Source organism: Pollicipes pollicipes, unplaced genomic scaffold (genome assembly GCF_011947565.3).
Source record: "Pollicipes pollicipes isolate AB1234 unplaced genomic scaffold, Ppol_2.1 Scaffold_4740;HRSCAF=5597_pilon_pilon_pilon, whole genome shotgun sequence".
In the NCBI taxonomy this organism is placed as follows: Eukaryota; Metazoa; Arthropoda; class Thecostraca; order Pollicipedomorpha; family Pollicipedidae; genus Pollicipes; species Pollicipes pollicipes.
Window position 1 is genome coordinate 6,594,804 of NW_023596545.1, and position 16,536 is coordinate 6,611,339.

Below are 16,536 nucleotides of genomic sequence, written 5' to 3' on the forward strand. Positions count from 1 at the left end.
GCAAACGGCTATGTCAGGCTTGTACTTATCAGCTATGAGCCAATTATATGCACGGATATATATATATATATATATATATATATATATATGTGTGTGTGTGTGTACATATATATATATATATATATATATATATATATATATATATATATATATATATATATATATATGTATGTATGCGTGTGCATAGAGAGGGCATACATAATACATATATGACATATATGACAGGCTAGAAGGCTTTCATATATATATATATATATATATATATATATATATATATATATATATATGCCTTACAATTGTGCCCTGGAGCAGTGACGCTGCCAACATACCGGTGCAGGAACCTGACATTATCCGCAAGAGCACCCCGACTGGGTGCAGCGCCCGTCTCCCATGCATTGGCAGCACAGGTGGCTGGCCTTTCGGAGCTGATGTAGCATTTGTGTCAACAGCGCGACCTGTTTGCAAGCAAAGTTGAGGCGTCCGGAGAGGGAGGCCGGGAACGGAAGTCCAGCGGCAGCAGCGAGAGAGCCGGCATGAAGACCAAGTGGCTGAAGGCCTTCAAGTCGCTCAAGTCATCCGGCTTCAACAAGGATACCGGACAGGACAGGTATGTCTGGATTATGGACAGTGGACACGACGGTTATGTCTGGACAGCAGACGGTGGGTGCGACAACTATCTCTGGACTGGAGGCGGGGGGTGCGACAGGTATGTCTGGACTGCAGACATTGGGCACAACTCTATCTGGACTGTGGGCGGTGGCCGCCTCAGGTACACTGAGACGCATGATATTGATGTTTGATGTGACAGCCGCATGATATTGATGTTTGTGGAAAACAACACAGAACGCTGGATTGGGCTGGCAGGTGCGCGCTGTGCCAATGCGGCCTGGTCAGGTGTTCTGTGTGAGCATCGAGTACGACACGTTGGTACGGACTCTGGGTGCGAAATCCTTAAACATTTGATTGCTAACAGCACCGTGGGTCGTACGCATCATATTGGTTTCCGACTGGGTCTTGCAACGAACAGACTAAATACATCTCTTAACACCAAAAACGTTGTCCTGAGGCGTGCTTTCGCGTGCGATACCATGGACTTAAGTGTCATGAGATGAAATTACGGCTTTGGGGTGTTTGTTCCAATTGGGTTCCTGGTAAGGTCTAAATTTTGTAGAATGATCGCAGCGTAAATATAAAACTGCAAGCAAAAGTAAGATGGTCATGTAAGGAAATGCTGGAGCTTCCAGCATTTTACTAAAAAAAACTACCTGTGGCATTCCATCCCTCCACACATTTATAGCTGCTAGCATTGCTATTTTCCTGTGGAGTTGGCCAATCAGCCGTGGGCTTTTGCCTGTTCTACACCGAGCTGCGGGTGTTTATCACCCGGCAGCCCGCGCTGACGGGCTCCGCCCCGCACCCTCACACGCTGCCGAGCGGCCGGTGAAGGAGGCCGCACCGCCGCCGGCGCGCCGCACGCAGAATCAGACCACTTCAAACGCTCCGTGACCGGGCCGCCTTGTTGACCCCGCTAACGAGAGAGAGAGCGGCGGCGGCGGCGGCGGCTGCCCCCTCCTGTCGGCGCCAGCGGCCGTCTGCCGCAGCCAGCGGTGCGTCGCTCTGTATTCAGCCGGCGGTGGCGCGGCCCGGCCCGTCGGCCGCGTTACGGCCACAGTGGTGCGCCGCGGGCGCCGCCGGCGCGCCCACCTCGCCGCGGTTGGCGATGAGCGGCGCGGCTTTAATCGGGCGGCGAAACGGCCCGCGGCCGGCGGCGATGCAAATGGGGCCGGCGAGGTGCGGCATGAGCGATGAGCGCCCGCTGCTAATTTCGCTCATTTATATAATGTGTTTCGATTAGCCGGCGTGCGATGGTGGCTGCGCGGGCGGATATGGGTCGGTCGTTTCAGCAGGCGCGTGTCGGCCTCAGCACATGACATGTGACCGCGCAACGACGCCAGGCAGGAGGGCGGCTCAGAGTCGTGCGGTAACGCGAAACCTCCAGACAACAGGCTGCATGCCAAATGGTCCTCCGCGTGCGGGAGAGGCATCCACCACTGGCGCGTGATGCCTTTGCCAAAGCGGTTGTTGCCGGAGAGTGACAGTCGCTAGTCACTGGGTTGTCTTGATGGGAATCTTACGGGGTGAAACATGTTGGAGCGAGAATTGCGGCTATGGAATCTTGCTCTGACGGGAGCTGCGTTTAGAAAGTACTGTCCTGGTGAGAGCTACGCTTAGACAATCTTATTCTGACGACAGCTCAAGCTGCGTTGGTAAATTATCTTCTTACGGGAGCCACGTGTAGGAAACTCTGTCCTGAATGGAGCTGCATTTTAGAATTGTCTTCTGACGCGAGCTTCATTAGACAATTTTATCTTGACGGGCCGCTTTAAGGAAGTTCTGTTTGTACAGGGGCTGCGTTTGGGGAAGCCCGTCATGACGGTAGCTTCGTTTAGGAAATCCTATCGTGACTGAGGCAACGTTTGGGGAATGCTGCCCTGGCACGAGCTTCATCTGTATAATCACATTCTACGGGACCTGCGTTTAAACAGATCCGTTGCGAAGGCGCTGCGTTTCGGAAATCCTGTGCTGACTGGAGCAGCGTCTCGCCAAGTCTGCTCCGATGGTAGCTGCAGTTAAGACATCCTGCTTAACTGAAGCTGCGTTTGGGCAATGTTCGTCTCGACGGGCCTGCATTTGAGGTGTTCTGATCTGAAGCGAACCGTTCTGAGGATGTCGTGACGTGAAAAGAGTTCGTGTATAAGATATCGTGTATAAGATATCGTGTATAAGATATCGTGTATAGTCACGTCGCGGTGAAGTTGGCTTAGCGAAGCTTTCGCGCAGGAGCTACGTCCACGAAACACCACGGAAACTTTGTTTAGGCAATCATGGCGCGGCAGGAGCTGAGTTTGGGAAATCCCCGCCGCCCGCTGGGACTGCATTCCGGGAGTTTTGTCTCGGCAGGAGGTGTGTTTCGAAAATCCTGTTCCGGCCGGAGGCGCGTCCGGGAAATTTTGTTGCTGCGGGAGCTACGTCCGAGGAATTCCGTTCCAGCGGGTGGTGTGTTTATGGAGCTCTGTGGCGGCGGGAGCAGCATGGTGCGTTGGCAACTGGGGCCCCGCCGGAAAGTTGTGGCCATTAGCGGGCTCATCAGCCATTCCGGGGCCGTGCCGGGCGTGCAGCACTCTGGCGAGGCTGTGAGAGCAGATCGTCCGTCTGCGGCTGAGGGACGACCGAGCGTCGGTCGGCGAGGGACGACCCAGGGACGACCGAGCGTCGGTCGGCGGGGGACGACCCAGGGACGACCGAGCGTCGGTCGGCGAGGGACGACCCAGGGACGACCGAGCGTCGGTCGGCGAGGGACGACCCAGGGACGACCGAGCGTCGGTCGGCGAGGGGACGACCCAGGGACGACCGAGCGTCGGTCGGCGGGGGACGACCCAGGGACGACCGAGCGTCGGTCGGCGAGGGACGACCCAGGGACGACCGAGCGTCGGTCGACGAGGGACGACCCAGGGACGACCGAGCGTCGGTCGGCGGGGGACGACCCAGGGACGACTGAGCGTCGGTCGACGAGGGACGACCGAGCGCGGGTCGGCGAGGGACAACTGGGCGTCGGCCAGTGGGGGACAGCTGGGCGTCAGTAAGCGTGGGACGATCCAGCGCCACCCAAGCGTCGATAATCGGGAGATGATGAGCGTTGGTCGACGAGGGTCTACCCAGTGTCGGTCGATGAGGTTACGGCCGTGTTAAAATCATTGCCAGAGATGACAATTGACACCGTCTACGTGCGATTTTCGGGCCAGAGTTCCAAAACTATTTATTGGTAGGGTTGTGGTGGATGGAAAAAAACTTCAAGGGGGTGACGAAAACCTGACGTCAAAATAGGCGTTTCATAAAGCCAGCAACATGACAGTTGAAACACATGAACAAAGGACACACCGTGGCCCCCATATGCATATATGCATATATATATATATATATATATATATATAATGTCCGGTATTCATTATGCATCCAAGGCGTCCTTCCTGAAATGCATCTGTCTTTAATGCTGGAGCATTTTCCTTTCCAGACCGCAACCAAAACACCAGTACGATGTTAAACGTCGCATCAGATTCTTCCGCTGAAGGAGACTGGCGGAATTCTGCTGACTCTCTTCGAATAAGTGTTTATGATGCTCCATTTAGATAAATGATGTCCTGAAACTCTTGCCCGGTGTTTCTGCTAGATGGTTACATCCCCCTTTATATTCGTCAATGCTCTTGATAACTTGAGTTTAGGCGAAAAATGGGCAAGTAGCTGACTAATGCCACCATTCATTTATCAGGCACCAAGTGTCCAGCAAGGCAGCACGTTTCAATTGGAAAGCTCTGAATAATCGGCACGTTGTCAATATGGCGTCCGTTCTTTAAAGAACAAAGCCTTACGTAAATTCGACAGATTCTAGACCACTGGCATTGTCTCAAACATCTCTTTTTAAACGAAGATTTACATACGTGTTTATGTCATATCTAACTTCAGAACTAGATGATAAACACATCACTGTATGGTTACGTATATATGTCCCAGACATTAATATCTTACGATTTCAGTTCTGCTCTGTAAAGGGTAATTATCAACAGGTCAGGTCAGGTCGAATAAGGTCAAACAAGGTCAAATTCTAGGTTGTTCACCAAAGTGCCCCCAGAACCTAGGAAACTGTTCCTAAGCAAAAGATAAAAAGTCAGTTTGGGGTCAGTGACCTTGTTTGACCTTTTGAAGATCATGGTGACCAAAATCTTACAAGACTGCTCTGAGTTTTGCATTTGAATAAGCGACAAAGGTTACCCTAGGCAGTATGTTCCGAAAACAACATGTCGACCCGGGACATCTTAGGTCAATGATCTTTTTTGACGCCTAAGAAGTCAATGGAAGATGTATAATGCGGTTCTTGCTGTCAATAAATTCGAAATGAGCACCACAAACTATCCCATACAGCGAACCCAGAGTAATAAATCAGGTTGGTCATGACCTTAGTCTGACCTCCATACCTGACCTCATGTCAGCGTAATTTGCTCATTCAGTATTCGTAGTGCCTAAGAAAACACCTCAGAGATGTATGGCTTTGTCAAACACTCCGCTATTGCTTCAGATTGGACGATTCCCTAGAAGTTGCCTTCTCTGAAACCATGGCCTGACTTTGACCTGCCAGAGGTCAACAACCTTACAAGGTACATATAAATTTGTGATGTCAAACGATCCGCCATTCACCTGTCTACAGCTATGCAAAATTTGGTGCGGCTGCGCCGCGCCGTTCGGAAACCATTTTGGAAAACCTTCGGGGAGGGTCAATTTGACCCCCACCCGGGCGCATGTTAACTGCCCCCTCCCCAATTTTCAGATTTAGGTTGCATTTGGCTTACTTTTGTACGGCATTAAACATGCATGCTGATTTACATAGTTCACCAGCCATCTCTCTTAAGAATGCGTCATTTTTTTCGTTCGCTCATTGGCCATCGCTTAATGTTACAGCCGCAAAGCCCGCGCCGCACGGCCTGGAGACTGCAACGCCGGGCGTCGAGGCTGTTACTGCTATGACTTGCGAGCACGCATGTTCAATACCACATTGGTTAGTTTTCTTATCAGTAATCAGCTCTGACAGGATCTTGAGCATTTTAAGACGAACATGGGTTAGCCATGTTAAAACACGAGGAACCCCATTTCATCTACAAGCTACAGTCAGGAAGAACTCGATATCTCTGAAGAACAAAGAAAACACGGAACTGGAATCTATGTCACAACTTTCGGACTACCTGCGGTGATCAGGGATGTTGTTGCGTCAGTGTGAGGGTTCCTGTGCTGATCCGGGGCTAGCTGCGCGGGTCAGAAGGCCTCCCGTGTCGGGGATGGGAACAATGTGATATGATATACCCTGCTAATGGCCTCCGGATCGACCAGGAGATCCCGCCCCGTGCCACTAGAATGATAGCCGGAAGACACCTCGCGATGGGACGGAATGGCCCCTCGGCCCCTAACCGGGAACGGTAATGTACCCCTGGTGTTCTACTCAAGAGGCTCCTTGCCCGGAAGGAAATAAGGGGTCTTATTATTGTTGAGTAGAATGGGGGTCTCATTGCTGTTGAATAGGGTAGGTCGAAATTAATTTTAAAAGTCAGCATGGTCATGCCATGCTTGCCTAAGAATGTTTGTTTTTCAGAATTGATAAGTGTAACAAATTACATTAAAAGGTTTGAACATGCCCGCCCAAAACTTCGAGAGTAAGGACAAAGATGGCATGGGCTACAGCTTCCGTAAAATCGAACCGCTTCAGCCACTGCAAATGCCACCAGATGGCGGGTGCCGTGTTAATCTGTCTTCTGGATAGATAAATAGCTACGAAATTAAAAAAAATAGAGATTTTACCTTAACTCTTCCACTTCAACCACCAGATTTCAGCCCACTTCGCGGTGCTTTAAAGGCCAGTCCGTTCTTTTCATCAGTCTAAAAATTACGCACGTGAAACATGCGCTCACGCTGACTTCTAAAGGTAAGATTTAATGTCATGAAGCGTCCAAGGATATTTTTCAGAAGCGTAGTCATTTTCGTCCACCCGTTGGCCACAACTTAATATTGATATAGGCCGACGCTGCGCGGCCTATGGAGACTGTAACGCCTGCGGTAGAGACTTAAGATACTGTTGCAGGTGTCCGACACGTGTTTTATACACCATGTAGTAGTAACACTGGTCCAACAATATGCAACAAAGCAGCCATACGACAGTTCGCAGTCAGTCATGCGGGAGACATCGGGCCGGGGCAGTGACCACCGACGCCGGGTAGGAGCAGGCGCGTAGGTAAGGAACATATTACAGATGGGCGTTATTATGTGGCTTGGTTCTTAAAGGAGAATTTCCAGTTTTATGGCTTTTGTCACATTGTTTTCTGGCAGTTTCAAGCTCCCGAATTGTTTCCGCCTAAAATGCTGCGACAAATCTTCTCTCTTGAAGAGCAGCCAGCGAAATGAAGGCGCGTGAAAAAATCTGTGGCATTGTGAGCCATCGATCCACTTTCAAAATTATCACCAGCCTATATCCAGACCGTGTTTTGACATCTACACTGTGGAGGCAGATGCTTCCTTAATGACCAAGAATGCCTAGCCGCTCGTGGAATTTCGCCTCCCCAGGCAAGACACTGTTAAAATGGACGAATAATCTAGTGAAGCTGGGTAGCCTTGTTTGCCAAATGACAGATGAGTCGAATAGGCAAGATTGTGCACTAGTGATAAGCAGCACCAGATGCATGTCTAGCATAACAGCCATGACAATTGAATAAAGAGCGATAACAACCTCCATTCCTAACCCTCCCCCCCCCCGCCCCCGCCAGTCATCGGGCTCGCTTTCCAGAAAAAGTTCCTGAAGTACACCCTGAGCTTGCCCCCCCCACAGTTTTTGAAACGTTCCCACGCCTGTGGTGTAATATGAGCATTTAAACGATGCTGGGTATACTATTGACATTAATATTGCAGCTTCCCGCTTCATTGCACGTTGATTGGATCTGTCCATGCTTGCCGCATTATTGTTATCGAACAAAGCTCAGTATCAGTATATGTTTCTATGCGGTATACCCATAACACATGCTCTGTTGGCATGTAGCTCATTTCAATTCACTATGAACTAAAAAAGGACACATTTGGGTCTCAGGGTTGTGTTAAGATATACAGCCCCAGTCAGGCCAAATACAGACAGCATGAGATGTACAGGGTGCGTGTATGATGGTTGCAGGAAGCAGGTATAATCTTATTTCCTGTAGATGATATTTTGCAGGAAGCAGGAAATGATGAAGGATGGGCCCTGGTTGGCCCTGGGATGGTTCTTCCGTTTGATGATCTGAAATACAAAGTCAGATTGTAGCCATTGCATGCATCACGTGACAAAAACATTGTCCACATCCATGGTGGGAATATAGCCTCATGGCCATATGTTTTGTTAAGCTTTGAACGACAGTTTTTGGTACTCTCGGAAAAAATGTTGATTGATTTGGCTGGTTGTTTTACTGTGGCGAGGATGAAAGAAAAAACAGTGTGAGGATGTCTAAACGACCATGGGAAGGTATGATTTTCCCCCAGATGTCTGAAAAATTAAAACTGTTTCGGGCTCACAGTTTCATTTTGATCGTTATCTTGGTGTCGTGCTCATTATGAAAGCCACATTTTCCGCTGATTTCGGTCCGGGTATTGACAATGCATTCCAATGCCTCTCTGCATTGACGAGAGCATTTTAGTTTCTATGGCATCTTTTGCTCAGGTGGTTTTGACGCACTGAGGGACAACTGAGAACTGCGGCCAAATGTGGGCCACGCCTGCAGTAGACGCCGAGGGCTCTCAGCAGAGTGGCCGCCGCCGCTCGCGCCGGCGGCACGCTTCACGTGATCGGACGACTCAGCAGTGGAGGTCCCGTCGTTACCCTCCCCGCCGCTCGAGGGCCCGCCCCAACTCCTTTTCTCGACCGCGCAGAAAACGCATTGATCAACAGATCGGGAAAGCAATCTTGCTAATAATTTCTGGCAAGGTTTCCAGCATGTTCCGACAACTGGCCCAGTTCCGCATGTCGTTCAGAGGAGTTGCACACCTCTGGCCACCAGACGAGAGCGCAGCGGGAAACCCGGCGACGTGCGCAGCACGAAAGCCTCAGCAACCGACAAGAACGCAAGTCGATGGCCATTGTAACCCGAGTTTTTGCAAGGCCGACGACAATCAACCGAGTGGCGTCGTCACATCCTGTTGCGCTGGCTCGCCAGCAGTAATGATCGCCGTTGCATTATGTATGACGCGCGAGGCTACAAGTAGCGACCGCTGGGCAGCAACAGAGCGAATATAGCAGGCCCTGCGAGCCGCCGATCGCCACCTTCGAGCCGCCAATTGCCGCTTGCGAGCCGCTGATTGTCGCCCGCGAGTCGTCTCCGAGCCGTCTACGAGCCGCTGATTGCCGCTTGCGAGCCGCTGATAGTTGCCCGCGAGTCGTCTCCGAGCCGCCGATTGCCGCATGTGAGCCGCCTTCGAACCGCCGATTGCCTCTTGCGAGCCGCTTATTGTCGCCCGCGAGTCGTCTCTGAGCCGTCTTCGAGCCGCTGATTGCCGCTTGCGAGCCGCTTATTATCGCCCGCGAGTCGTCTCCGAGCCGTCTTCGAGCCGCGTGATTGCCGCTTGCGAGCCGCCGATTGCCGCCTGAGAACCGCCGATTGCCGCTTTCGAGGCGCCGTCGAGCCGCCGACTGCCATTTGCGAGCCGCCTTCGAGCCGCTGACTGCCGCTTGCGAGCCGCCTTTCGAGCCGCCGATTGGCCGCCTGGGAACCGCCGATTGCCGCTTGCGAGCTGCCGACGACCTGAGACATCTTCTGGAGTCGTCTGACATTACGGAAGCATCCACGGAGTGCCTGGCCTGGTCAGTATGTGATCCGCTGGGCTGTTAGCGCGGTTGGCGTTCCCGGAAAAACATCGCGGCCGGCGCGTGACAGATTGGACCCGGGCGACCGGCCGACGGCGGTATCAAACTTGCTGCTCACGTGGCGGGGACGCAAGGAACGGCGAATCTTATACTGCGTCGTGGCTTCAGTAACGGCACTGGGATGCGCCTCTGTATATGTCAGTAGCGCTCACTCCGTTTTGAGGGTGTTGTGAATGTTGCTGCCATACATACTGTGCATACAGACGCTGCGATTGGGGTGCTGCGGCGGCGCTGGTGCGCCGTAGGGTTGCAGCAGCAGTGTGCCGGCTGCAGAGCGGAGTTGCAACATGCTGACACGCGGTGTGAGGCCGGCGTGCTGACGCAGGAGTGCTGACGCGTCTCGTCGTGCAACCCTGGCCGTGCGCGCTGACTTAGGGTGACGTCAGACGCTCGTGACAAAACACGTGACGTCAGCAGCCCGTGAGGCGGCGACGAATCCCATCATGTCCCAGCTGCTGCGTGCCGCCGAGAACGCCAAACCGACCGCGCCACCAGCGGCGTTTAGTTCCGCTTGCCGAGCGGCGAGCGGCGACCGTGGCGAATGGGCGGACGGGGCCAGACGATTGCCCTGGCACGTCATCGATACGGACAACGGCAGCGCGACAGGAGCCTGCAGACCTCTTAGAGGTCGGACCCAAAAACCAAAGTCTCGCCGGAAAATGTTTGAAGGGATAACAGATGTTATCCACGGTGAATGAAGACACTTAAGATCAATTCTCGGGGCACGCGAAGGTCCGCAGGAGCCTTTACGAGTCCACCCTGGCTCCTGAAACATCTTATGTAGTTTGCTACTGGCTCCGAGTGCTGACATATCCTTCACAGTCACAGTATGACAGTTACAACAGTTTTATTTAAGGCCGACGCACGTGGTGGTTGTTCTGCGGCCTAGTCAAACAAGGAAAAAGAGCCCACACCGTACCAGTGTGGTGTACGGTGTGGGCTCTACAGATATACACATACCCGGTATAGCCCACACAGTTTCAGTCGACGAGTCGGCGATTAAAACAGTAAGATGCCCGGCGCGAGGGGACGCGGACAGCCGACGTAGGCAGTCGGCTCCACATGGCGCGGCGCGGTACGGAAAGGGTCGCTAAGTGGCGCGCACTCGGACGCGTGGCAGATGCAGCGAGCCGACACCGCCCAAAACAGCCCGAGTTTGGCGTGGGAAGAATTCGGCGCGCGTTGCGAATAGAGCACGCAGTGCATCTGGGAGGTGCGGGTACGTGCAGTGTCCTGTACACTTTCAGGCAGTCCCGGTGGTTCACAAGATCCGCAACACTACGTCAACCTAGCGCGTCCAGAACCGTGAGGAAACGTGAGCACTGCGGCGGACACCACTCACCAGCCTGGCTGCGAATAACATTTATATTGGCTACAATACATTACCCTGTGCATCTTGTCTAGGTGACGTTCGGTCGCTCCACCCCAGATGGACAAGCAGTAGAGGGTGTGGGGGAAGACATGGATTTTGACAGGGAGCTTCAAAACCTCGCGAGTGATGTGGTGTCGGATCTTGAACAGGGATATGAAGATTGCGTTTACAACGCCGAATGAGAGAGGAGATGTAGGGTTCCCAGGTAGGAAGTGGTAGTCGAGGAGTACACCCAGTTTCTCCCGAACATGATGGATGAATGCTTGTGCCGGAGATGGTAATGTGGAGGTTGCCACTCCTTGTGATGGATCTGGTGCCGATTAGCATGAAGTCTGTCTTTTGGGACTCATTTAAGGCTCCTTGGCTAAATCCAGTTTTGAAGGCACTGAATGGACCCCTTGACAACGGGCTTTCCAGGTTGGACAAGGCCGACTACATCGGGGGCAGCGGAGTCAAGGAGTTGTGTGTCATCATCATAGGATAGTAGACGGCCGTGGGGTAGGAAGCTGGATAGGTGGTCGATGAAGATGAGGGCCAGGATTGGGGCCGGCAAGAGATCGCTGGGCCAACCCGTGGGACAGATATAGGCTGCCGGGCCACCACCGACCACCTGCTTCCGACCGCTCGGGTAGTCCTCGGGTAGTCTCGGGTAGTCCTCGGGTAGTCCTCGGGTAGTTCTCGGTAGTCCCCGGGTAGTTCTCGGGTAGTCCTCGGGTAGTTCCTCGGGTAGTCCTCGGTAGTCCTCGGGTAGTTCTCGGGTAGTCCTCGGTAGTTCTCAGGGTAGTCCTCGGGTAGTCCTCGGGTAGTTCTCGGGTAGTCCTCGGGTAGTTCCTCGGGTAGTCCTCGGGTAGTCCGGGTAGTCCTCGGTAGTCCTCGGGTTAGTCCCAGAACTATCCCGGGGACGCTCCACACCAATCCAGTTTGCTGAGGCGGACGTCGTGATCAGCGCTTCCAAGGGCTTCGCAAGGGTCAATGGTCGTTATCGACGCGTTATCGACCTTGATTGGACGGACGGAGCCCATAAAAACAGTTGAACATCCTTAATATGTTTGGGTGGAGGGGCTGTTGTCATAAAAATTCTGAATGCATCAGAAATACTGATAGAAGTTTTCATGCATGTAACTTAACAATAATTGGCTACTTGATCCAAAGTCTTTGATTGGTTCAACCAGGTTCGAGGGGCTAACAATTTGAAGGCCTAACTGTACGAAAAATCGTCCATCTTAGCAATACATTGAAGTACGGTGATGTTCGTATTTAGCACCGAGGACTCAGCACGAGAATGTCGGTCTTGACTGCCTCAGTCCAGACACGTGTCTCTCAGCTGCTGTGCGGGCGCGGTTAGGACGCTGTCGTGCTACAGAACACTCGGCGCTGCCGCACTTCAGCCTTCGCTTTGGCATTGGGGGAGGGGAGGGGGGGTCGCTAATGGCCATAGCAGCCGCATGTTTTGCAAATAGCGTGCCGGTCGTGACCGCTGGCGCCAGTCCAACTCAACAGGACCCGTCTTCTTGGCAAGCACCGACATTTCCTGTCCCGGCGGGCTCGTCGGCGGGCAGACAACTACCATCGCTTGGCATAAAACGGCTCGTATAATAAAGGGCGCGGCCACATATGCCCCAAGTCATCGCCCACAATGTCATCACGCGCTGTCGCCGGCCGAGCACAGTCTAAAGCATCCAACTGTTGGAGCGGCGTCGCTCGAGCCGGCCGGTGACGGGGCTGTTGTTCGGCAGGCGGAATGGCCGGGGAAGGCAGCCGGCCACCGGACGGACCGACCGCTGCCAGCCTTCCAGTCGGAGCTCACTGGTTCCAAGAGTACACCTACAAGAAGATCACTGCCTGCGACAACCTGCAATCAGATTCCAGAGGTAGCGTGCGTCCGCCCGCCGCGCGTCGGTTGCACGCGCCAGCCGGCGCCGCGTCAGGCGGAGAGGGTGCTGTTTCTCGAGGACGGCGGGGGTGGCGCTGTCACGGGTGCGCACGCTCGTTGCTGCCTATTTCATAGGTGGGCCGAATGTGACAAATTATTGCTGAGGCGGGTCGGAAGCAGGGTGGTCAGTGATGGCCTCACAACCTTATCTCTTTCCCACGGGGTGGCCCACGATCCCTTGCCGCCCAGTCTTGTTCCTCAATCTTCATCAACGATCTATGCAGCCTCCTACCCCATGCCGCCTACTATCCTAAGGCCGATAGCACCCACTCCTTGACTCCGCTAGTTGATTATGTGTTTTTCCCGCCTTTCAGACTCACTGCTTGGCAGCACCGCCTCTTAAATTTGGGGGGTGACCACCAAAGCATGCTTCGGTCACACTCTGCCCCGACTGACCACCGTTCCAATGTGATCCCGTTTGTTTATTTAGTTCTTGTTGTTTCAATAAGTGACCGGTGTTAGCGAGATCAAGTTGTTTTCTTGGGGCGTCCCACATGCAGATAGCAAAGTGAGTGACTTTCGTACGGACCCCCAAGAAAAGTTGCAGTTTGATATGAGGGAGTTTGTAAAAAGCGTCATCACGGGCGCGGAGCAAGTGTGTGGTCGTTTGGGGCCGGCACGTCATCAGTGTCACATCGACGCAACAATGTGATGTCATCGACCGACAGGAGATGAGGCCGGACAGCGCTCCTGCATCTGTGTCGGGCCGCCCGGGCCCTCAAACGGCAGGTCGGCGCCACATCTTCCTCTCCTGTCCGTCATCGCGTGCCCGTTTGTGTGGGATCCTGAATTGAACCAATCAATCATCTAACTTACAACTCGCGTGAACTTGCTTTAACCATCGCCAGCTTAAGGCTTTGTGCCTCCCCTTCCTCTCCTCCCCCTCCCCCGCTTGTATTTTTTCCAGGTAGGTCCCGACCAGATCCTCGCATCATATGAGCGTTTAGTCTGGCTGAATTTTTATTGGACCACCTGACCAACAAATTTAGACGTCTACAACCGTCTGATCACGGACCTTGTTCCCAAAGGTCCGCATGGTGAGAATCATTTGCGGGCTACTGTGTCGGTTTTTCTATATATCGCTACCGCATCGAGCAATAAGGCGACAGCGGTCGTGCTGCGACACACACACGCACACACACACACACACCACACACACACACACACACACACACACACAACACACACACACACACACACACCACACACCACACACACACACACACACACACACAACACACACACACACACAGCACACACACACACACACGCACACACACACACACGCACACCACACACACACACACACACACACACACACACACACACACACACACACACCACACACACACACACACACACACACACACACACACACACACACACACAAACTGCTTTGTGGAAGGCGTATGCGGCGAAAGTTTATTTTTTTGCTCTCGGGCTAGCAGATGTGTCGGCTTTTGAATTACCAAATGGGGGACGAATCATGATTACAACCAATTTACTCTAGACGTGGTCATGCTATTACTTTCAAAAGTACTGACAGCATCACAGCTGGGTAAAAGAAAGCAATTTGGCTCCGCTGAGTTCATGCGTATGAGGTCACTTACAATCAATCACTGACCTCGGTGCTGACTGGAATGCGTTCGTGTTAGTGTCGTTTTTCCGCAAGTGTTTCCGGTCACGCTTTGTTGGCTCTAGTCCCGTGGAGAAAACTTGGGAGGACAGAAAGCCTTTAATCTCAGGAACTGACGTATTTCAGACTCAAACGTTAAGATTAATATGCCATCGTGGAATAAAATATGGCGAGATCCGTTTCACACGCTATAGCAAACCTATACATATTCACCAAAAGTTTTATCTGAATATAGTGTGATCCTTGACTAGCTTACGCGGACCACTTGATGATGTGGTCTGTGACCGACACAGCATGACAAACCGCTAACATCCAAACCTGCCCGCTGCTTGGGTGCTGCTTCACACTAACTCCGTTGCTGGGTGTGCCCATGTGCAGCCGACGCCATTCACAGACCACATCCCTCCATCTTCGGCGGCGCCTTCCGCAGCGCGGGTCAGTGACGCCCGTGTCGCCGCCGCTGTTCGGTGGTGTCTTCCGCAGCGCGGCCAGTGACGCCCGTGTCACCGCCGCTGTTCGGCGGCGCCTTCCGCAGCGCGGCCAGTGACGCCCGTGTCGCCGCCGCTGTTCGGCGACGCCTTCCGCAGCGCGGGCCAGTGACGCCCGTGTCGCCGCCGCTGTTCGGCGGTTCTTCCGCAGCGCGGGCCAGTGACGCCCGTGTCGCCGCCGCTTTCGGCTGCGTCTTCCGCAGCGCGGGCCAGTGACGCCCGTGTCGCCGCCGCTGTTCGGCGGTGTCTTCCGCAGCGCGGGCCAGTGACGCCCGTGTCGCCGCCGCTGTTCGGCGACGCCTTCCGCAGCGCGGCCAGTGACGCCCGTGTCGCGCGGCCTCTGACGGCCCCGCCCTCCCCGTCGCCAGGGCACACGCGGCAGGGCCTCAAGTGCCGGTTGTGCAAGATGAACGTGCATGTCGAGTGCCAGGGCAGCGTGCCGCGCTGTCAGCCCAAGTCACGCCTGCTGCGCCGCCAGAAGTCCACCTCCGAGCTGGAGACGCGCTACATCGAGGGCGCCGAGGACCCCAGTGAGTCGGCGCCGCACTGGCGCCGGTGCCAACGCCGCATCGCCAGCTGCGGAGGGGGCTGAGTGGGCTGTATGCTGTGTAGGACGAGATACACGGTGACCCTAGCTTGACGTATCGAAGCATTTGATGAGGACCACGAAGGGCGGATGGTCGGAGCACACGGGGTAGGACCTGCCACCTGCGTAAAAGCATTAGGACCTGCGAAAGCATAGGACATGCGAAAAAGCATTAGAATCAGAAAGGCATGGATGGCAGACCCGTTAACAAAGGCTGATACCCTGGGGGCAAGATGGAAGGACGGCAGCAGGAAGTATGGCCGCGTCTCTTACGTGGACGTACAGAGCGGGTGTTATCGCGCCCACAACAGCCTGCATCTTTTGCTAAACCGAGCTTACCAAAGGCTGACATCTTGTCCTTAGTACTCAATGTGCCGGGAGCCTACTGCACCGTCTCTCAATAAGATATTCATGTGATTCCACATGATGTCTTATCTCCCGGTAAACTTTGTGCAAGCATCAAACCCGGTCCTGTCTGCCGGTAATGGCCCTGTCCAGTTTCCCGGCATCCCGCAACGTCCTGTCTCCGGATGCAGGTGGTCTCAGTGCTGTCCCGAACCCTGACAATCGCGCTTTCTCCTGTTTCTCAACACTTCCCGTGCTGTCTCGCCCCCCTACAGTCCTTGCTCTCTCGTGTCTCCAGACAGTTCCCGTACCGTGTCGTCTTCCGACAGTCCCTGCCCTGTCCTGTCTCCCAACAGTCCCTGCTCTCTCCTATCTCCTGACAGTCGCTGCTCTCTCCTGTGTCCCGACAGTCGCTGCTCTCTCCTGTCTCTCGACAGTCGCTGCCCTCTCCTGTCTTCTGACAGTCGCTGCTCTCTCCTGTCTCCTGACACTCGCTGCTCTCTCTTTTGTCCGGACAGTCGCTGCTCTCTCCTGCGTCCCGACAGCCCCGCTCTCTCCTGTCTCCCGACAGTCCCCGCTCCCCTGTCTCCCAACGACTCCCATGCCATACCGTCTGCGGGTCATCCGCGCCGCGCCGTCCACCCAGCGCCGGGCCGCGCCGTCCAGTCTCGGCCGGCAGATCGATAGGCGTCGAG

General features: G+C 53.9%; 1 protein-coding gene across 1 annotated transcript in view; it reads left to right on the top strand.

The window, feature by feature from the left end:
- Positions 1–15,440, top strand: part of LOC119098472 (SH3 and cysteine-rich domain-containing protein) — a gene marked incomplete at its 3' end in the record, with an annotated part of 116,431 nt that extends 100,991 nt beyond the window's left edge. Inside the window, 1 exon segment of the mRNA XM_037221398.1 lies at positions 15,279–15,440. Within this exon segment, the coding sequence (XP_037077293.1) occupies positions 15,279–15,440 (162 nt within the window).
- Between the last annotated feature and the right edge of the window lie 1,096 nt (positions 15,441–16,536).